The sequence below is a fragment of the Diabrotica virgifera genome, chromosome 1, assembly GCF_917563875.1.
Source record: "Diabrotica virgifera virgifera chromosome 1, PGI_DIABVI_V3a".
In the NCBI taxonomy this organism is placed as follows: domain Eukaryota; kingdom Metazoa; phylum Arthropoda; class Insecta; order Coleoptera; family Chrysomelidae; genus Diabrotica; species Diabrotica virgifera.
Genome location: NC_065443.1, coordinates 19244901 through 19269641, shown reverse-complemented (window position 1 = coordinate 19269641; position 24741 = coordinate 19244901). Strand labels below are relative to the sequence as shown.

The 24741-nt window shown below is 33.1% G+C and overlaps 1 protein-coding gene across 3 annotated transcripts in view; it reads right to left on the bottom strand.

Annotated features, from left to right (window-relative positions):
- Positions 1–24741, bottom strand: part of LOC114324603 (anoctamin-10) — a 139016-nt gene that overhangs the window by 28592 nt on the left and 85683 nt on the right. For all 3 annotated transcript variants that reach the window (XM_028272470.2, XM_050644204.1, XM_028272469.1), the window contains exons 6-9: positions 13413–13571; positions 13119–13323; positions 8148–8368; positions 1851–2231 (exon numbers count right to left, since the gene is read on the bottom strand). In XM_028272470.2, the coding sequence (XP_028128271.1) occupies positions 1851–2231; positions 8148–8368; positions 13119–13323; positions 13413–13571 (966 nt within the window). The remainder of the gene's footprint in view (positions 1–1850; positions 2232–8147; positions 8369–13118; positions 13324–13412; positions 13572–24741) is intronic.

Below are 24741 nucleotides of genomic sequence, written 5' to 3'. Positions count from 1 at the left end.
AGACGCAGAATATCGTGGCTGCGCAACCTGAGAGAATGGTACGGATGTACATCAAATGAACTTTTCAGAGCAGTCGTCTCTAAAATGCGAATAACTATGATGATTGTCGACCTCGGTCGCGCTGATGGCACTTAAAGAAGATTATATGAAATAAAATGGAATGGTACTTACTTGCCACCTATCAGAACAGAAGATTTAAAATGGTTAAAGACAGATCAGGAAAAAGCAGACGCTCTCGCAAAACATCTAGAAAAGGTATTTCATCCACTAACAAACGCCAATGAAGATGATGACATCTATGAATATTTAGATAGTCCTAATCAAATGAATTTACTACCGAAATGGGCAACTCCTAATGAAGTAAAAAGGTCTAATAAAAAACCTCAATAAAAAGAAGTCGCCTGGACATGATCTGATAACGGCCAACATATTAAATAACCTACCTAGAAAAGGAATAGTAAGTTTAACACAGATCATTAACTCGATACTAAGAACAGGCTACTTTCCTGCACCATGGAAGTTAGCAGAAATCATAACGATTCCAAAACCAGGAAAACCTCCACATAAGATTACATCCTACCTACCCATTAGCCTATTACCAGTTATGTCCAAAGTAACAGAGAAAATCATTGCAAGTAGACTAATTAATGATGTACAGACAAAGAATATTATACCAAATCATCAGTTCGGTTTTCGCCAAAACCACGGCACAACTGAACAAGTGCATAAGGTGGTAGAAAAGATACAAACAGCCTTCCAGGAAAAGAGCTATTGCAATGCCATTTTCCTGGATGTAAGTCAAGCATTTGACAAGGTCTCGCATCCAGGATTGTTATTCAAACTGAAGAAAGAAATATCTCGAAGAAAGGCTATTTTACACAAGATACGAAGAAAGTGTGTCTGAAATTCACAACATAAATGCTGCTACACAATCTTTACAGCTGATTTCCCAACTGGAGAAGAATCTACAATCGCAACATTCGCAGATGACACTGCAATTCTGGTAAAAAAAACCCAGATCCCATACAGGCAGCTGAAATATTGCAACAAAACATACATCTAGTTAAAATATGGGCTAAGAAATGGAAGATAAAGATCAACGAAACAAAATCAGTTAACGTAGTATTCACTAAATGTCACAAATAATTACCGAATATCCTAATGAATAACAAGAATATTCCTAAAAATGATACTGTAAAATATCTCGGATTACACCTTGACAAGGGGCTAACATGTAGAAAACACATCTGGACGAAGAGGAAGCAATTAGGAATAAAATACAAAAAACACTACTGGTTACTCGGCCGAAAATCCACCTTATCTCTATCTAACAAAATATTTGTGTATAAAGCAATTATCCGGCCATCTGGACATACGGGATTGAACTGTGGGGAACTGCAGCAGACAGCAACCTAGCAATACTGGAGCGGTTTTAATCCAAGGTTCTGCGTGCTATCACAAATGCACCGTGGTTCATTACAAATGCAGACATTTACAGGGACTCGAAGATCGAGACAGTGAATCAGATGACCATCAAATGCACTGATAAATATTTCAAACGACTGGAAAGGCACCCCAACGAATTAGCAGTGAATTTATTGGACAACTCTACACAACTAAATAGACTGAAAATTAGAACTCCTCTTGACTTGCCATTTAAAACATAAGTGTCTTAAAGTGTTTTAAGTGAAAATAAGTGACTTAGTGTAGTTACTAGTAACAAACCTACTAGGAGTTAATAGTCATTGGACTAAAACTCCTCTCACATTTGTTCGTTCAACAAAAATGCTTAGTGTTACTTTTTTTGTGATGTAAGAGATTGTATTTAAAAACAAATAAAAAAAACTTACTTGCCATGCACCGATATCCTTAACCCTTCTGCACGTAGGCCGCTGAAATACCTTACAGAATTTGAACGCATCAGCTCTTATTTCTATCAGATTGTTCAGATATGCCCACAACGCTGCTAGAGGATACACAGAAGAGAATAGAAATACATAACCAAATTGAGTAAACAGTTCTAAATAATCGTCGTAGGTCCCTTCAAATGGCTCCATCTCGGCTTCTTCATCTGCTGCCTTTATTCTGGGATCGTTCGGTTGTAGTTCGGGCATAATTATGTTAGAGAGTTGATTATCTTTTGTTGCGTTGCTGGTGGTCTTTTCCAGTAACAATTTTGGACTTTTCGGATCCAGTTTTTTGGGAAAGAAATTGAATTTTAGGTTGTGTACCTTAAAAATAAAAATATGGATGTTAGATGTGTATACTTAAAACCTTCAACATAACCGTCAATTGCGTTTTAAAAAAGTACATATAAAAGATGCGTCAAAATTAAATTTTTACGGTAATAAATTTAATTTTACGTATCACCCTTCAGAGTTCCCAAAGCTTGATATACCTGGGCAGAGAGCTAAACAGTCAGTAAGACCACTCAAAAGAAATTAGAAGACGCATTGAAATAGCAAGGTCTGGTTTCATAAACATGCGTAAAATGCTCTGTAATCCCAAGCTATCAGTCACAATAAGATTGAGAACACTAAAGTGTTATGTGTGGTCTCTATTACTATATGGCTGTGAGACCTGGTTATTAAAACAGTATGACATCAACAAACTGAATTCATTCGAAATGTGGATGTACCGCCGAATGCTAAGAATAAACTGGACCAGCAGAACTACAAATGAAGAAGTACTGGAAATAATGCAGACACGTCCTCATCTGGTCAATACAATCAAAATTATAAAGATGTCATATCTAGGACACATAATGCGCCATAGGGAATTTGAGGAGCTCCAGGTAATATTAGAGGGCAAAATCGAAGAAAAAAGGGATATAGGAAGAAAGAAAAAATTCTGGCTCTGAAACATCAGAGATTAGACCCACACAAGGGAATGGCGTTAATTTATCAAGCCCAGAACAAAGATAAATTTGCCATATTGATCGCCAATCTCAATAGAGGAGGCACTTACGAGGAGAAGGAAATTGTCTTCTAATACCTTCACTCCCCTTTTAATCTCTCAGCGTATTTTCTGTAATAATTCTTCTCAGTACTTTCATCTTTCATCTCTGCCGTTTGCAGTAGTCTTTGTGTTGTGGCTGTATCGGGTCTTGTTTCTGATGCATATGTCGTATATTTTTGAATATATCGAAGACAAAACAGGTCGTCTATTACATAACACGAACATGGTAACTAATTTAGTTGTTTCTAATTAATTTTTAATACAATAATTTGCAAATGCACGGATTGCAATTTCTATATACGTACTCGTCTAGAAACTTTCAAATTAATATAATATATTTTGATGAAACGCTCTCTTCTAGTTATTAATAAACTCAATCATGATTTCAATTATCATATAAATAATTCCTCCCAAATGGATGTTAACGCATTATGCAATTCCCTACGAGGGTACAAAAGCTATAAACGGAATAAAGCGAAAATAAACAAGCTTGGAAATTGCAATATTGGATTTCACCGCCGTTAAAAAATGTCGATGTTTTAATCAAACCGAAATAAATATTTGAGAAAATCATTGGCAGATAATAGAATATCGATACGGAAAATACGTATTTTATAATTCAATTATAAGCACAATTTCATTATAAATATAGATTACATGATGGCTTAATGTTTTTTTGCTTTATTTAATATTTTGCAACACAAATACCATCAGCCGCTTCAAATAAATCAATTACAACCATAGAGTACCTTTGTTATATACGAATGACGCAGATATACAATACACGCCAAATGACACCATTATCTCCAAAGTTTGAGTCGGATCAAGTAATTTTCAGGTATTACAGTCTTTGTAACATATCGACACATTATTTTCTTAATACTGCTCTGTATATTATTGTGTTTTTAATTTTATCAATCAAAGGCAAAATAAAAATTAAATTAAATTTTTTTTAATAACGCGGGCACATAAATTTAATACACCCTGTATATTGAGCTGTAAATATTTCTTAGAATGTAGTTTGGATGTAAGTGGATTTCTCTTTTAATGAGCTTTCCGATGAACCATTAAAGACTTTTGTGAATAATTAAAGTGAAAATGACGATGTATTTAGATTTAAAATGGAAAAATATTGTTTAGGGTAGAGGTAATTATCAATTTCTAGAAATTGATAATTAAAAGAAAGTGGGAAATTTAATATCTTTGTGTCAACCCGAGTGAATGTTGTAGAGTTTCCACGAAAGTAATTAGGATGGTAGGAATAATTTTGAAAATGACTGTTTTGTTTGTCGAATGGAAAAGTCGATGTTTCTGATTCTTGGCAATGTGGAAGGGGAAAAGTGGATTGGATGATTGAGAGAGTTTAAAAAAGAAGTCATTATGTTTTTGGCATCGCTAAGGAGCAGTTCGACGTGTTGGTGGATAAGTAGTTAGCAAATACCAGTGGTTGTTTGATAGTGGAGAATAGTGTTGAAAAGTGGAACGAGAGACAGATCAAATTGAGACGAAATACCTCTTTGATTCTGTATTATTGTGAGAAGGAGAGCAGAGAATTTTTGGAGTTTTGTTTGAATCGAGTACGTGCCAAAAGAGGCCCAGCTTGTTGGAGAATTGGTGCTGGTATGCTGATAGTTTTGAAGCTGGAGAACGGAGAGGGCTTTGATGAGTAGCCTTTAACATAGTCAACGAGGGAGAGCTGCTTTTGGGTCACGAGAAGACATCAGAGTGAGTGAAGCAAAAGGTCAGTCAATTTATGTGAAAGAGATTTTTATGTTCGGAAACTAAATTTTTGAGTAAAAGGCATATGAATTAAAATTCCAATATTTCAAAAAGTAAATAGTAAATATAGGTAATCTTACAAATACATAAATTTGTTTTGTTTAGTTTGTTTTACCAAAGTCATCGGGAACAAACCGATAAATTGTTTTTTTTTAACTATAATAAATTTAAGTGGTAAAAATTTCATTCGGACATCTGTGTCCACAGGTTTTTAGAGTCGATAGATTTCAGAGTATTGATTTTGATAAATAAAAGACAATTCTGTATTTTTATTTTAATATTTTGCTTTGTTTCTTTTCCCTATTTTATCCCGATTAGGATCAACTCAGAGATACTGAACCCACGAGAGAAGATAAGTATAACGTGAGATAATTTGGATTTTTTTTAATAGTATAAAAAAGGCACCCTGAGATTTTTTATTCAATTTTTATGTATGATTTGCGACAATTAAATAATTAATCAAATAAATAATAATTAATATAAAATTAATAAGAAGCAGATCATAACAATATATATATTTTCCACAATCATATTTCTTCACTAAATAGGCCTCTATACTATTAGTGGAGTCAATGAAGGTGGATATGAGCTATTACCACCGATTTCGTTCAACCTCCATCGATTTGCATGAAAATTGGTGAGTGGTTAGAGGATATCTCAAGAAACAAAGGTGACATGGTGCCAACTTGCGCTTTTACCCTGGGGGTGGATGCCACCCCTTTTTGGGGTGAAAATTATTTTACTAAAACTAACCCCATAATTAGATAGGGGGACAAATTGTAAGCAAAATTTGTCAAATAAATGTATTAAAATAAATCAAAACTTTGTGAGTTATTAAAGATCAAAAATTTTTAATTTTCGTAAGAAAAATGCATGTTTTTAACAGATTTTTCATAGATAACTCAAAAACTATAAGTTTATTATTACCAAAATTAAAGCTAATAAAAAACTAAATAAACTCTTTACTAAAAAAACCTTTTAATATTAACTAGAAGTGAGTTATAGGTAATTGAATGCATATTTTTTTCGGCGAGTACCCAAATCTAAGTATTCAAGCTTAAATTAAAGGAAAATGATGCATTTTATAACATAAACTTATTAAACATTTGTGAAAGAAGTTACAAATATCTATCAAATTAGATACCGAACAAGTTAATAGCATTAAAATTTATGCTCCAAAAATTTTTTAAACTTTATCTTTTAAAAATTTTTTCAAAGAATGTTATCGTTTTTTTTAATACCTCCGTTAATTTTTAAGATATAAGGTTCACCTAAAAACGGTTTGAAAGGTAAGTTCAGAAGCTATTAAAACGCGTTGAATTTAATTTTCTAAACCCCTTATTTTTTTAACAATCAAAGATTAAATGGCCACGGTTACATGGTTCTCGCAGCAAAATTTAAGCTTTAAACGTTTCTATCTCGGTTATTTTTCACCCTACAGAAATGGTAAGACAGGTATAATATTTGATATAGAAAAAACTAAAATTTGGTCATTGACCAGCTTTTACGCATATTGAGTATTTTTATAGTTATTATCAAAAGAAAATGAAAATGAAGATATTTTAAAAATTCTGATTTTTTTAAATTATATCTTTTTTTCAAAAATATGCATTCTAAACCGGCTAAAATTGCAAAATCATTACTTATTATGCTAATAGAAAGAAATTTTTGTAAGGATTACTATAAATTTTAATTTTTGTGGAAATGACGTATGTTTTATTTTTCAATTTTTCCTAAAAAATTCGGAAGGGTTCTCTTAGTTTCATCATAACTTGATTAAATTTGATGCTATGAACTTTTTCTGGAGCTCATTTGTTAGGTATTATGAAGTACTTTGATAAGTGTTTTAAAGGTATATTTTATCAAATGCATCGTTTTCCCGTTATTTAAGCTTGAATACTTAGATTTGAGTACTCATCGAAAAAAATATACATTCAATTACCCTTAACTCACTTTGAATTAACATTAGTTTAGTTCTTTGAGTGAATAGTGTATTCAATTTTTTATTGTCTTCGATTTTGATAAGAATAACTTTTTTGTAAAAGCTAATAGTTTTTGAGTTATACGTGAAAAGCAGCTTTAACATTTTTGGTCTTTAATAACTCAAAAAATATTGATTTATGATAATAACTTAATATAACAAATTTTGCTTAGAATTTTTCCCTCTATCGATTTATGGTATTATTTTTAATAAAATAGTTTTCACCTCAGAAAAGGGGTGGCATCCACCCCCAGGGTAAAAGCGCAAGTTGGCATCATGTCACCTTTGTTCCTTGAGGTATCCTCTATCTGCTCACCAATTTTCATGAAAATCGATGGAGGTTCAACTTTCAGTGACTGCACTATACATATAGGTATTTTGCGATTCTATCTAGCATGTCGACGACTCAACATGAACATATCCACGCAGCAAACAAAATGCATTACCATTGCGAAAGACCCAGCTAGATGCAAGATCGTGGTAGAGGGGAAACCCATAGAACAGCTAAACCAGTTCAAATATCTAGGTGTAGAGTTATCAAGTTATCATGACCCAGCCAGAGACCTAAGAGGACAAATTAACAAGGCCGCTGTCTTATCCGGATGTTTGAGAGGTGTGGTCTGGAATAACCCATAATATAATACGAGTATATGAGAATGGATAGCAAAGTTAGAATTTATAAAACTTGCATCAGACCTGTCATGACCTATGGCATTGAATCAAGAGAAGACACCAATAAAACGAAAAGCAAGCTACGAACAGCCGAAATGAAGACACTAAGAGCAATAGCAGGGAAGACAAGAAGAGATAATATGAAACAACATCATCAGGGAACAATGTGGCGTGCAAGATCTAGTCAGATGGGGCAGGTAAAGACGAAGAGAATGGTTCAGTCATGTAAAAAGAATGGAGGAGCACAGACTACCAAGAATACCATCTTCTATTGAATAATATGGTATTTTAGATAGATAGGCTTTTTCATTTTACGGCCCTTTGGGAAGATGTTGCAGATTTAAGTTGTAAAGGGAGATGGTTGTATAGTTTTTTGCGGAATATAATATACCTAGATTTATTTACTAACTCAGTGGACGGGATCGGAAAATAAATATCAAGATTGAATTTCTGGTGGAGTAAAGATTAGGCCTTGATGGAAAGACATGAAAGTGTTTACGAATTAAGCAAATCGTTTCTAAAATTTATAAAGATGGAAGTGTTAAAATTAATCTATTTATCTTTAGTTCTAATCTATTGTACTTCTAATTATTATGCCGACTATTCGGTATATTCACCTCTCGAAATTTAACGATACTACTCAAATACAAATGACTTGGTAATAGGATTAAGATATGGTTTTCTAAAATATCTCGAAACGTACTATACAGTGTTAAAATTATCATTTCTTGACAAATTCGAGTAAAAGAGCACTTACTTTCATCATATAGTATTTGATCGCTAACGGTTGAACTGTCTCTTGGAAGTGATTGACAGTTTGTGTTATGATGAGCATTGTTTGTAACTGGCTCTTGAGATTTTCCATATCTTTAGTAATAAATGCAATATAAAACAGTGACATAAAATTATTAACAAATTCAAATAAAACTAATTTTGTTACACGGTGTCGTTCAAATTGGGACTGAGTACGGTGGTTTTCTGAAAAAAAAAAATAGATAAAAATCTTAAGATTATTGCTAAAAATATAAATTTGCTCTTCTTCACCAGTGTCCTTAAGAGGCCGCATCAGCGTGTCATCAATATTAATTCGAGAGATAGTAATCGCACCGTTTTTCGAAAGTTCTGCAAACCTTTGGCAACAGCGAGACTATCAAAGACGAAGGCACAACATAGTGATAATACACGTTGTGATGACGGTGACTATTTCTCTATGTTGCCAAATCAGTCAGTTTAGTTGGATTTCTTGTTATCGATAATCGATTTTAGTAGTTTCAATGGGACACAAAATCTAGGCATGGGATAAAAAAGTATTTGAAGAAATTGTATATTTTTGTTCTTCTTAATGGTGGTACAGATTCGTCTTTGTAATATTTGATTTAATTATAGAGTAATTTATAGAGTAAACATACTAACATATGTCTCAAATTGGGCCCTGTACCGCCATTCTTTACTAATATTGCGTATATGTTTGCTAAATAACTCGACAAAATATTCAAAATTAAAGCTGCGATTTTGGAACGCGTTTTTCGTCTTAATGACGCTCTGATGTAGCCTCTTAAACATTATACTATATACGTTTCAAAATTAAAGTAAATTGTAAGTAGTTATAAATACATTGAGAATATTCAGAGATAACTTTAGAGATATATTGATATAGAGTTCATTTCATTGATATAGATTAGAGTTTTTAATGGTTCTCATATTCTCTTTCAATACCTCATCTCGAGATATGTGTTCACATTGGCTCAGCTTGTTAATAAAGTAAATAAATCAGTGAAACTTCAATTTTGGAACTGATCCCATTATTGGACTGATTCTACAATAGTTCTTGGTTGGATACACACGCCATCTCACTTACTCAAAACCTTTGTAGATTTTTCACAGTTCGAAATTAGAGAAATATTGCTACAAGGTTTTTTATATTCACAGCTGATTTTCACGCGGAATAATCCATTCTCTTCTTAAAACTTGTGATCTTTGGTGGCATGGTCTGCTAATTTTGTCTTTCTCCGAAGAGTCATGGGAAGTATCTAGTGCTGATTCTGAAATATCTCTTCCATAAAAGAGGCCATGAGAGCCAGAGTGACCTAACTGAACATTACTTTATATAATCAAAGAAAGTGAAAAGAAGCTATCAATGTCCGATTGTTTTAGTAATTGTATGTTGACCAATAATGATTCTTAGTCAACATAAAACTACTAAAACAATCGGAATCAGTTAGGCCACTCTGGCTCTCATGGCCTCAAATGAAAAATTTAGTTCAAGTTCTAATTGAAATCAATAATTTTAAATATCCATTGGATGATTTCTACTATCTTGACAAATTTAAAAGACTCGTTGCTTATTGCAGAGTTAATCTCTGCATTTTTTAATCAAGACTACTCAGGATGAAGGGATCTTAATAAGCGATAATCTTTCAAAGGGAAAAATGATTTCCTCCAAGAGTAAAATTCTTTCTCTTAACTCTTTTCTTGACGACAAAGAAGTAATTAGAGTTAGAGTTATATAATTATTTGTTTTCATTATTTAATATAGGTCTAATGGTTCTATATCGAGAGAAAAAAGTAGAAAGAGTGAATAACTACAAATAGCAGGGAATCGGGGTAAATGAAAATTTTGACCAAGGTGGAGAAATCAGGACACGCATTGAAATTGTAAGACAAGCATTTATAAAAATAAAAAAAATGTTTGTTAATCGAGACCTTCCTCAGGAGTTAAGGATAAAGGATAAGATCCTTAAGTTGCTACGTGTTCTCGATTTTGATATATGTAATAAAAAGCTGGACACTAATAGTAGATGATATAAAGAAATTGGAAGATTTAAGATGTGGTACTATAGAAGGATTTTGAAAATAACGTGAATCCAACGAGTTACAAATGCAGAAGTGTTACAAAGGCTACAAAAGGATTGCGAGGTCATGAAGAACATCAAAACAAGAAAGTTGGAATATTTAGGCGACATTACTAAAGGTACGAAATATGAGATATTAACGCTCACAATGCAAGGTAAAATTAGGGGTAAAAGATCCATAGGAAGACAAAGAATTTCGTGGCTAGGAAACCTAAGAGAGCGGTATAGTTGCAGCTCAGTAGATCTTTTCAGAGCAGCCGCCAATATAGTACGGATAGCTATGATGATAGCCAATCTCCGATACGAGAAGTAACTACAAGAAGAACTGGTCCTGTACCAATGGCCATAGTTACGAGTTACTATGTAAATAAATAATTTAAAAAATTCTTCTTAAATATGTTTTTCTAACAAATACCTTTGTATATATTTATTCAAAGCATATTTCACACTTTTTACATCAGCCGTTTCATTGTCTAATATCTTTGACAGTGCGTGTATAATAAACATTCCCCCAAAACCGCTTTACAAGCGATCTGTATATGCTTTTTTCCAAATGCGTGTGTTTTTCTATAAAAAATTCATACCACGGCAAACATGCATTTCTCACTCGACAAAATGGCAAAATTTTAAAAGAAATGTTTACGTTACTTCACAATTGTATCCACCATTCCCCTTTGGAATAGCATTTCGCGCCGGAGATTTTATAGTAAATTATGTACGAGTTTGATTTCGAATGAAATATGTTTTGGGGAAAGAATTGACAAAGAAAAATTTACTGAAAGTCGCAGGATCTAAAATACAGAGCGAATGTGTACAGAATTACGTAAAAGAGTACTAAAATTTATTAACCTTAAAATCGCAGGAGAAGGAACTAGAAAGGTGGGAGATAAAAATGTTTAGAGACACATACAAACGTGGAAATACGGTAAAAAGTTAGAGAAAACCAAGTAGTTCCGTCTCTTCAAGAAACCTTTTCTTCTACACTCGTTGTACTGCAGCCAATTGTCATCTTCCATTAACAGCCAATGGACCTTTTATTTGCCTCTGGTTTCCCACAGTTCTTGTCTTAAGGTGACATCGTATCAGTAAGTTCTGCGGAAGCTGTCTTAATGTTGCTTGTAGAACTCTGAGTGAAACCTATTTGAGGCAGAGATAGTCTGCAACCGGTTTGCCTTTCTACTCATTGCTCAATAGATTTTGATAAAATCTTTCCAATCTTTTAACGATATTAAGCTGATGTGAACTTTTTCATTTCTATTCGTTCTTATGAATTTTAAATATTCTCCATGCATCGCTTGCTTTGCTAAACCCTATATTCTGGTCTATTTATTAACATTTATTGCCCCACGTTTCATTCTTTTTTTACTTCAGCACTGATTTTCTGATATATTTACAGCATTTTGTCTATATGTACCTACTTCCAATCTTCTGTATCTTTTATCATTAACCATAGATTACGTGAACGTTTTTCTCTACTGCTTTTACTGTAATACCTTCACTCCACACTCTTTTGTAATCCTCTGATCTAGTATTTGTTCGGCCAGACCCATATTTTATAATACTTACTCATCAATAAAAATGGTTAAAGTTCAAGTGTGAAATATCAAAAACGACTCCTTAAATAACCCCGTATACCAAATGATTGACGTGGCGATTTTATTCTGAGAAGGTGTGAGTGTCACGAACCTTTTAGAACTTTAAATTTGCCGATGGATTTGACAAGCCTTTTCCATATCTGTTTTCGGATTACTTATATTTCTGAACTTTTTGTATCGCCTCAGGTTCAGTGGTGATTTTCGAAAGTCGATATTGGCCGTATAAAATAAAAAAACTTTTATTTTTACAGCTCGAAGAAGAGTATAAAAATGGATCTATGAATGGTGGGATGTGCAAAATGGCGGTGAGAATACAACAACTCAACATGAGTGGATTGTTTAACAAAGAGTGTGGAAGGTTAAATTTTTAAAGTTCTTACACAGTCGCTCATTAATTGTTTAAAAGTAGCAAATTGTGATATACTGTGACAAAAGCATTTATGAATTTTAAGCTTTCTACTGGGATTTGGTCTGGATCTACTGCTTTGCCATTTTTGCTGATTTTAAAGCCATTTTAATTTCCTCTTTTAATAACTTTAAAACGACACCATATTCTATTTCTATTTCTACTTCCAATTGTTCTGTTGTATTGTCTTTGAACAACTCATTGATGTATTTTGTCCATCTGTTTAATTTTTCGTTAGTATTCAACACTAGTTGAATTTGTATCTTTCAGTATTCCCGGTTTCCTTTTCTATTGTTATGAGTTTTTTAATTTTTTCTTGTCTTAAAACTATCATGTCTTTTCTGGTATTCTTCTATTTCTGCGCATTCTCTTTTAAACCGTTCTTCTTTCGCTTGCTTAATTTTGTATGTTGTTTATCTAAAGACAAAGTAGACAAAATAGATAAAATTTTCAAATTAAAGCGAATACGGACAATATTCTACCCAATCACCACATCAGTGTACTAGTTAGGTGATCTGGTGACACAGGAGACTAATGAAGACTCCAGATAAGGAGCCGAAAGCTCGGGGTACCCAAATTTGACACGGTTTAAACCGGAAACAGATTAACATTGCTGATAATACACCTTATATGCAGTAATATACACAGTGCACTAGTAATGTGCATAATGTGGTGATATGATTCTATACGTTGATATTTCAGATACTCTTTTATTTCTTCACATCTTCTGTCTCTCCAAAAAAATTGTTGATCCACAGAGAAGGATATTGAGGTCTTATTACACAAAATGATTGGATGACGCTTTATATTAGTTAGAAAATAGTTATAATTGTTCTTCAAAGAAATAAGCGAATCAATTAATCTATAATACTTACCCCATTCTGTAAGGAATGTGGCTAACCTCCTGTAATAAGCATTCATAATTAATACTACAATGGTATAAATCGTACTAGGAAGTGATACGTAAGCTTGCCATTCTTCTGATTCTTTTGCGTAGGCCTCCGCCCACAGAGATGCCAACATTATAACAAAAGCTACCGTTAAACAGACAAATACGACAGGTATTGATACAGCATACATCTAGAAACAAAAATTGAATGTAGTTTCTGTAGATCATGATTCAAGAAAGCAGTTCAGTAAAGTTTTTAAAAGCATATTACGATACCTACCTTGACATACGTTAAATATCGGGGGGCTTGAGGTTGCACTTTACCGGTTATCGAGTCTATACCCATAGCTCCTCGAAAATTAGGCCTGGGTTCATCCATACTGGTCATACCGATCGTTCCCCATTTGTAAGCATATTCATTGCTTTTTCTTCTCCATATCTAAAACAATATAAATTTACATAAATCTACTGTTAATAACACAACAATGCCTACATCCAGTAACACTGAATCTTCAACACCAATATCTTACGTTGCTGCTATCAAATCTAGACTAAAGCCTGCCTTCCCTAAAAAGTAGCAAGCAATTATTTATCAATCAGAAGAAAACTATTCGATTACGTAAAATCCACAGATGATTGTTGGTCCCAAAAATATAATATTTGCATCTAGCATCGTATAAAAATATAAAATCTATATATAAACAATATAAATTTGCTATTATTTTTAATGTAACGAGAATTTAATGGTTTGTTGTATTCTGCAGACTTCTCTGGCAGGTCCTTTATCACCAGTAAGTGGCCCGATCCAAATCCAGCTTGTTTTCTAGGCTGATAGAGGTCTAACACCAACCAAGAACCACATGCAGATATAGCAAAATACCTAGTACAACACAAAATGTTAATGTTCAGAAAAAAAGGCATAAGATACAAAAACAAAGTCTTTACTTTATAAACAAATACTACGACGTATTTGGACTTATAGTAGCCAACTCTGGGGATGTGCGGAGAACATTAATATAGAAATAATAAGTGGCGACGCGTGACTTTTTCGAAAGTGTTACCAAAACCAGATGTAAAAAAATCTTATTTAAAAAAATTATTTTTAACCTCCCAAATATAAGTTTTTGTTTTTAATCCTGTGGGATAAAATTAAACAAATCACTATTCCCAAATTATATGTATGTAATTATGTATATGTAATAGGTATAACAATAAATAATAAACAAACTAAACAGATTATTCTACCATAAAATTAACATAAAAAAATGAACAAGTAGGAAAAAGAACATATTTTGAAAACTATTGTTTATATTTTTTTCTTCAAAATTATATACAAAAAAAATATACAAGGAGAATGATTTTTCAAGTAGTTGATCGATTACGCAATACGCAGCAATACTCTTCCATGTTTAAATGCACGCACACTGTAATCTGTAATAGGTACTAAACTAACGTTACCAAACCAAAATATGTTTACAATGCTGATATACACAGCGTGCCAAAGCGCCCTCTCTAGAGCCGTTGCTCCTTCAAAATTTTCAGAAACGAGCCAGTCCCGAGCGATACCATATGCGTTACCATACCCAAATGTGGTAACAGCATATAATAACGTGCAACGGATTCACATAATCTCGCCAATATTTTCGTGCGTCTAGTTGGCTATTTACTAACTTAGGTACTACATATTAATAAATATTTCTGTTAGTAAAAAATATAAATGGAATTATTTCATAGTAGTCATAAAATATTTATTTGTAAGATTTTTAACTGTAACCAATGGTAACAGTGGCTACATGGACGCTTCGCCAGTGGAAATAATCCAGAAATTTCAAAATATAGTACCTACTGAGAAATGTTACGCTTTTCTTTGATACGTAAGGAACAATTATTACCTCCACAAGGACCTGGGTATGGAAACTGTAACTACAATTATCAGGAAGACGATAGACAGTCATAAAAAACGACTCTATACCCAAGTGAATGTTGTGAAAAACTTATAAACTTTTCGAAACTTCGAAATTGTACAAAAATATTAAAATAAAACAAAAGCTCTTCTTCTTCTTAAAGTTCCCTCTCCTATCGGAGGTTGGATATCATAATGGCTATGGTCACTTTGTTGGCTGCTGCTCTGAATAGTTGTAATGAACTACAGTTAAACCATTCTCTAAGGTTCCTCAGCCAGGAGATGCGTCTTCTTCCTATGCCTCTTCTTCCTTGGATCCTTCCTTGCATAATAATTCTCAGCAACTCATATTTTTCTCCTCTGGTAATGTGACCCAAATATTCCAGTTTTCTAGTTTTTATACTTTTCATAATTTCTAACTCCTTATTTAAACGTCGTAGCACTTCAACATTGGTAATCCTTTGAACCCACTGAATTTTCAATATTCTTCTGTAACACCACATTTCGAACGCTTCTATTCTTCTTATGTGTTGTCTCTTCAATGTCCAAGCTTCCATTCCGTATAGCAATATAGAAAATATGTAGCATCTTAGAGCCCTCAATCTGAGAGGCAACTGAAGGTCTTTGTTTGTAAGCAGTGTCTTCATTTTTATAAATGCTTGCCTTGCAGTTTCAATTCGGACTTTAATTTCTTTGCTTTGGTCATTTTTGTCATCAACCCAGGTTCCCAGATATTTGTATGTCTTAACTTTTTCTATTTGGGTTTGCTCTATCATTAACCTTTCATTTCCATGTTCTGTTTTTGAGACAATCATAAATTTAGTTTTTTTCTTGTTTATTTTTAGTCCGTATCGAATGCAATAATCGTTAATTCTATTTAGCAATTCTTGTAGTGATTCCAGGGTATCTGCCATTATAACGGTGTCATCAGCGAATCTTATGTTATTTACTATTGTTCCGTTTATAGAGATTCCATCACTTAGCTCCGCTATCGCTTCCTGAAATATGGCTTCACTGTACAGGTTAAACAGTAGCGGCGACAGAACACAACCCTGTCTTACTCCTCTCTTTATATCAATATTCTCGGACTCCTGTTCTTCTATCTTTATATTGGCCTTTTGATTCCAATACAGATTGATGATAATTCGTAAATCTCGTCTGTCTATATCTCTGTTTTTCAATAATTCTATTAGTTTTTCATGTCGGACCCTGTCGAACGCTTTTTCGAAGTCGATGAAACAGGAGTAAATATCCAGGTTCATATCTAAGCATCTTTGAGAGAGGACATTAAACGCAAACAATGCCTCTCTTGTACCAAGTCCTTTGCGGAACCCAAATTGGGTATCATCCATATCATATTCTAGCTTTCTGTATAATCTTCCATGAATCACCTTTAGAAATATTTTGAGGGTATGGCTTATTAGTGATATTGTCCTGTAGTCCGAACAATCTTTGGCGTATATTGTTTTTGGTATTGTTACAAAGGTGGACACCAACCATTTCTGAGGGATTTTTCCGGTTTTATATACTTCATTAAACAGATCCAGTAGTACCGGTAGAGTTTCATCGTCTAGACATTTCAGTAATTCCGCAGGTATTTCGTCTGGACCTACAGTTTTTCCGTTTTTTGCGTTTCGTATTGCTTGTTCGATTTCCTCCATTATAATCTCTGGTCCCGTTTCGCTGTCGATTTCTTCCGGTTCTTGTCTATTATCCTCAAACAGATCTGTTATGTATGTCTTCCACTTTTTTAATTTCTCTTTGACTTCTATAATAATTTTTCCATTTATATCTTTAAGAAGGCCATCTCTCTTTTTTCGCTGTGTATTTGTGATTTCCTTAATTTTCTTGTGCATGTTAAAGCTATCATACTTTTTAGAATATTCTTCTATTTCACTACATTGATTTGCCAGCCAGGTGGATTTGGCCTCTTTTATTTTCTTTCTTATTAATCTCTGGATTTCCTTGTATTTTGCCTTACTCCTGCCTTTATGTTTCCTTCTTTCCTCATTGAATCAAATCAATCAATCCTCAATTTTCCTAACAAAAGCTCATTGAATCTAAATATCACAACGTTCGTTATATCTATATAATTCATCAATAAAATTTGTAATTTTATTTTGAACTTGAAATTGGCGCTTTTGTCATGTTATATCTTGTTTAATAGGATAAACATTGATCGTAAAATATTGATACAAAATTTGAAAACAGTTAATAACAAGTTTTCATTTCGAAATTGAGAATGATTAATGGTATTTTCATTCTACGCAACGAGCAAATCTCTATTCAACAGTACTCAAAATACCAGCGACCATTTTTCATGTAGACCGATAAATGCTTTCGTTTTGTAATTTAAACCAGAATAAACGAAAACAGAAATAAAGTGAGTTTGGAAATCCATCAGATTGATTGGAGCGGTTATAAATTTAGGACGACACGAAGCTGCAATCGGTTCGAAGAAATACATAAAAGATCAGTATATGGTAATCAATACCTATGTACGCAGGGAATAAATTCACAACTTTTCGAAGTTAAAATTCGTTTTAAACAAAATCATAGATTTTTCACACTAAAGTGCGTCCATTTTTCTAAAAACTATAATAAAGACTATTGTATTATTAGTCCAGCGTAATAAGGTTTTTTCCATGACACTCGAGCAGCCAGGGTACTGAAGCGTTTTTTCGACAGATAATACCTATACGACCAAATTGTAACTATTTCCTGCGTAGGATCTGGCGGCCATTTTTATTTATAAACAATTAAGTGTCAAAAAATGGCATTTTTCCCTTTTTTTTTCAAATCAATGGAAAACAGTGAAACTTATGTTTTTTTTAGTACAAATATCTTTGAGATTATGGAAAAAGCTTTAAAATGACGTATTACAATATTGATATACTCATTTATTGTTAACATAATTGCGAAAAAAGGTCGGAATTGCAAAAAAAAATAATTTCGCAATATCCATTGTAAAAATTAGTGTACAGCTTTGAAATTTTTGTCATATAAGGGTTCTTTGGTGCTTAATATGTGATAAAAATTTCAAAGCGATTCATTCAATTGTTTAAATTTTATTCAAATTGTTTATCCCAGAGAGCATCTTTTTTTTTGTAATAACATAAGTCAGAAAAAAATGACGTTAGAACCATTCCACAGGTGTCAAATGAAAGAGCATGAGCTATGTTTTCAACTTGGTTTAAAAAAAGCGAATAAAAAAATGCATTTATTAGTAATAAATAATAATTCAAAAGTATCGTAAATCTTTCCTTAAAACTTTTTATTTTGTTATATGAGAAATTATTTTCTTAAAAACTAAGTAAAGTAAATATTTTGTATTACTCCGTACATCAATTAAATATAATATACTAGGTGAATTCAGAACACCACATTTACTCAATTCTTAACTCCCTTTGTTAATATCTCGCTCATGTGAGTACAAAATAAGGAAATAATATTACGTTCCATTAATGTACTAACATAAACGAATCTCAGAAGGGTGCGTTAATAGTCACATGAAGCGAGTATTAGAAATCTATCAGATTATACTGTTGCGATATTTAAGGTAGCAATCTTGATATCTCGTCGATTTTTAGTTCTTACCCCCTTTAATTCCAAAGCTTCCTCACTTTAACCTAATTTCTATATAAAGGGGTTATTATGCTGTGGTTTCGTGTACTTAATATGAGAAACGCTAATTTAGGTTTGTAATTTTAATGGGTTAAACAGAGATGCAAGAAATTTATCGAAATATGTATCGTGTATGTAATAAACATCCCTAAATAATTCGTATATTTTCAGGAATAATTATTACACAATAATTTAGAAAATAACATTTTTGAATTTAATATAATAATGCACGAAATAATATAAGCAATGCGTAAAGTTCATCGTTACAGAATGGGAAACAAAGAAATCCAAATATTATGTTATGCAGACGACGCAGCATTAATCGCTGAAACAGAAGAAGAAATACAATATGATATCAGCAGAATAAAACAAATGCACGACAACATCTAATTACGAAAAATAGAAAAATAGAAATACTGAAATAACCCGATAACCGTAGTTAAGTAATGCTTAGCGCGGATATGTTTTGGATGGGTGACCGCTTAGGAACACCTCATATTGTTGCCTTGCCTTACTTTTTTTTTAATTTTTGGTATAGTTTTAGTATCATTTTTGGTAAGTATGTAGCATTAAAATTAATTTACTATTTAAATAAAATACAAATAAACTGTTTAAAGTATATTTATTTCGTTGAAATCGTATAATAGAAATATAACTTCTTACGTACGTACAAAGTACACACACATTCTTTTTTTTTTATTTTGTTTTGGTATTTCGATTACTATTTCGGAAATCCAGGTATCGAGAAGAATGAAGAGAGCAAATAAAACTCCACAAATTTGTCTTACTCCTTCATTTATTAGGAAATTTACTAATATTTCAGGGTTAACTTTTACTTACTCCTTTTACTCCACCCAGCAACAACCAGAGGAACTAAGAACTAGGAATATTTATTCCTTATCTTCATTTGACCGCTAGCGATTTAAAGATGAGAACCGACCAACTCGTGGGTATGGTCCATTTTTCTTCTCAATTCTTTCGCATAATCTTCACCAGCCAGATCTCCTCCAGGTCGAGATCCAAACTCTAGATCACAAGGTAGACGCACCTCAAAGAACGGAGAAGTACTGGTTTCAGTCTCGCTGCTGACTGGACACCATCTTTGTCAAATACTAGCCGACTGTTATATTCATTCTCTCTACCATTCCATCCGATTGCGGGTGTAGGCTGTAGTTCTTGTCTTCTTAATACCTAGGCTATCACAGATGCCCTGAAATAGATCTCTATCAAAGTTCCTTCCTTGGTCAATATGGATCGCCAGTCACCCCAAATCTGCTGATGTACACTTTGATTAACACATCTGCAATAGTGGTGATTTTCTGATCTCAGACTGCGTATAGTTACCCAGAACCCATTTCGTTAAGTAATCCATTACGAATAACATGTACTTGCATCTATTTTAACTTTATGGAAATGGCCCGGCAAAATCCAAAGCTTTCGTTCAAACAGATTTCCACCGCAATTCAGCAAAAATAGACTTCTGTGGAAAATATAGGGTGATTGATTAGTAGGGTAAAGCTTAATAGCTCCGCTATAGTAATAGATAGCAATAAAAGTTAATAACAACAATTTTAGCCACGTTTGAGCTTCACATTACAAAATTAGTTAGAATGTTACAGGGTGTTCGATAACACAGTGGCAGACCTAACTTATGTTTTTTTTTAAATGGAACACCCTATATTTTATTCTATATTCGAAATCCTGTTAACTTCTCCATCACAAAAATATAAAGGTTTGTAATGTTATATAGGGTATTTACAAAGTTATAGCCAATTTTGTATGAAAATCGTAACAAGTTCAACTCCCTGTATAAATAAAAATAAGCATAACAGCAATGGTTTATTAATGCCATATTTCTTTATTTATTGTCAAATTTTTTAAGAATTATTGATATTGCTAATTTTCTTTATATCAAATACAGGGTGAGTCAAAACGCAAGTACATTATTTTCTCAGTAATGTTAAATGGAACACCCTGTATTTTATATCATTATTGAAAAGTAACATTAACGTATTTTAATTTTTATATAAAATTCCCTATGCCCAAATTTATTAGTTTTCGAGATATTTTCATTTTTCAGAGCAAATTATTTTAGGTGTTTAAATTTATCTAAATTTTAAGTAAGCCATGACTGAATTGACAATTGAAGATTACTGATTATCAATCCGGTAATCAATGTAACACTGTAGCAAATAAAGAAATAAAAATAATTTATTAGTAGTACATTTTACAAACAAAAACAACCACTACATGCAACATTTTTGAAACAATTAAAAACTGTCTTTTTATGTAAATGCAACAAATAAACAAAGAAAATTAGTAATAAATTTAAAAAAAAAATAAACAAACACAAATACAATATTTTGTGAAGATAATTAAACACTACTTTTGCATGCAAATGTAACAATGTAACAAATATAGAACGAAACATAATTTATCAGTAATACATTTTGCAAAAAAACATGTTTGAAAAAATTAGAAGCTACTTTTAATAAAATATTTTTAATGTTTAATTACATAGGTGTTCAAAATTATCTCCTAACACATTTATGTACGCCTAAAAACGATCATTGAATGAGCTACTTACTCTACGGAGCATTTGTAAATTAACACATCGAAATACACTTTGTATTCTATTTTTCATCTGATCCCTTGTTGTTAGAGGTATTTTATAAACTTCATTATTAACGTAACCCCAAAAAAATCAGTCCAGTTTATGAAATTCTGGTGATTTGGGTGGCGTTACGATTTTGGGTTACGATTTTCATATAAAATTGGTTATAACTTTGTAAATACCCTGTATAACATAACAAACCTTTATATTTTTGTGATGGAAAAGTTAACAGGATTTCGAATTTAAAATAAAATATAGGGTGTTCCATTTAAAAAAACATAAGTTTGGTCTGCCACTGTGTTATCGAACACCCTGTAACATTCTAACTAATTTTGTAGTGCTCAAAGGTGGTTAAAATTTTTGTTATTACCTTTTATTGCTATCTATTACTATAGTGGAGCTATTGAGCTTTACCCTACTAATCAATACCCCTAGTATACCCTAGTATAATAATTCAAAACAAATTCCGCTCGGACTATACTTACCTAATTTTAGTCCCTTTATTAGCTCTCTTATTCTAGATAATGTTGCTACCTAATTCAATTTCTTTGCCACAGCTATTCTTTTCTGCTGAATTTCTCACTGATCTCTCACACTTCCCTTAAATGGTGTTATTTAAACTACCGTTTATCTAAATTACTTGCAATTTCTTTCGTCTATTTTCTAAGTACATAGAGTAAGATATTTTAGATTGTATTTCGAGTTTATATATCAAGTAGCAAAGCAACGTAACAAGCAGCTAAGCATTCATTTGTTTAGGGTATGTCAAAGCGACGTATCCCTTTGGGCTCAAGTAAGACATCCAGCTTGTCTTGGTATTTAGTTTGTGAGCTGGAGCGATTTATGAGTTTTATTGCTAATGTATGTGTATGTGATATATTTTTGTATACTTATAGTCTAATTGGCTAATATTAATGGTGTTAGTGCAAATCACTTTTGCCGCTAAAAATTTAAATCAAACTTTAAAAACAAACAGCTGTACTTGTACGCAGAGTACGAAAGAACCGTTGTTGCGCATAAGCGCAACAGGGACAGTACCAGTACGAGACATTCGAAAAATGGCTAAGAACTAACGTCGCACCGTCCGCGTTTAACAAAAATTTCAAATAAATTCAACCATCGGCGTGATATAAAATATCGTAAAGTTGCTGGTTTGATGCAGGAAAGAGTGCAGAGTTGGCTGGGGCCCCAGAATCATAGACAAGGACACTAAAGGTTAGTACCAGCTTTTATATCAGTTGTGTGTTTAACGGAACATCATTTTATCTATTCTTATTCGATTTGTATGTTAATGCACGTAAACAAATTAGCAGACCTAAAACTACAGTTCACGAAGGAAACAATCAAATCTACATCCAGTGCGCTAACACATGGTATATAGGTATTTATACCGGATGTCATGGACTCTCGAATTTTAAGTTTTAAGTATGAAAATCATAAAATACACAATTTAAAAATGTCACAAAACCAGGAAAATTCTATTATTACCTTGGAGTTTCATTTATTTTACCTCAAGGACATCAACGACCGGGTAAGAAATAGAAGGGTAGAATTGAACGATTTTAGAAGCCGAATGACAACAAATATATAGTAGTGAAACGGTGAGAAACAGTTCCCCAATCGAAAGAATATCAGTAGGAAGACCACTAAAACGGTGGAACCAAAACTTACTGGAGGCACATTGAAAAACAGACAGAGTCATGTCTTGCAACGGGTAACTCTGTTAAACATCAAACATACCACTTCTGGTCAATAAATCTACGCCGCTACGATCCAGTGTTAATACCTGCGAAAAATAAGTAAATTATCTTCATATATGTTATCGGTTTACAACGTTCTCCGTCTTCCGATACCCGTTCGCCGTTTCTCTCTGTCCGCACATTGATCTACTTGCAGACCTCTTTCATCCATGGCTTTGTTTATTCCTGCCTGGCAACTTTTCCTCGGTCTACCTCTTCTTCTTCTACCTTGCGGTTTCCAGTTTTGTATTTGTTTTGGGATTCTGTCTTCGTGCATTCTTTGTACGTGACCAAACCATCGTAGTTGTATTTCATTGATTTCGTCATTTATTGTATGTATGACCTTCATTATTTCTCGTATTCGTTCATTGGTGACATGTTCTCTTCTTGATCTTCCTGCAGCTCTTCTCCAGAAATCCATTTCGGTGACCTCTAACATTCGTTTTGCTTTTTCCTTCATAGGCCATACTTCGCAGCTGTATGTTATGATGCTTTTCACTACGGCGTTATAGATCTTTTTCTTGTTTTGGTTGTTTATCTGCTTGTCCCAGAGTACTGAGTTTAGGAGCGTAATTGCTTTCCTGCCCTGAGTATTTCGTTCTTTAATGGCTCCGTCCAGTGTTCCATCATTCGTGATTTTCATACCCAGGTATTTATATTCGTAACATTTACTGATTGTTTCTCCTCCTTCTAGTATCAAGTCCTGCTGCGTTCCACCGATATTCATATATTTGGTTTTTCTTATGTTAATCTCTAGTCCCCATTTCCTGTATTCCTCTACTGGCTTTCTTGTCATGTAGCAGATATCATCGTATGTCTTGTGCTATTAGTATTTGGTCGTCTGCGAAGCAAAGAGTATATAGTGTATGTTCATTTAGTGGGAGTCCCATATTCTTGCATTTCCGTTTCCAATTTTTAAGAGCTTGTTCTAAATATATTTTAAAAAGTGTTGGAGAGAGGCAGCATCCTTGTTTAAGCCCTTTATTTGTTAGAAATCCTTCGGTGAGTTTGTTTCCTTGTTTAATTCTCGTGGTCGTGTTTTTATAAAAAATTTTAATTAATTATTTTTATGATTTCTATGTTTATATTTGTATTCTTCATTGCCTCCCATAACTTTACCAAAGGTACACTGTCGTATACTTTTTTCAGATCAATATATACGAAATGAATCTCTTGGTTAAACGCTGTTTTCTTTTCCATGACTTGTGTGATTGTAAAAAGGTGGTCAATTGTAGATCTTCCGGCTCTAAATCCTGCTTGTTCTTCTGCCTCCATTTCCTTGTATTCGTCTTCTGTTCGGTTTTTAAGATCCTTCCGTATATCTTGCCGATTGTTGGTGTAACGGAAATACACCTGCAGTTATCACATTGTTTTCGATCTCCTTTTTTGTATATTGCTGACATATACGATAATTTCCATTCTTGTGGGACTTCTTTGTTGTCGATGCATCTTTGTAGTAGTTTCCTTATGTGCTCGTAAAGTCTTGGAGTTCCGTTTTTTATCAACTCAGCTGGAATCCTCCCAGGTCCTGGTGCTTTACCGTTTTTTATTACGGTACATACTTTCTTAATTTCATTGGTGGATAGCCTTATTGGAGATCCTGTTACTCCTACTGTGTCCTGGGATGGTTCTGATGTTTCGAATTCATTTCTTTTTTCTGTCAGTAGGTCGCTAAAATACACCTTCCACTCATTCGGTGATATTGCAGTTACAAGTTCTTTTCCTGTCT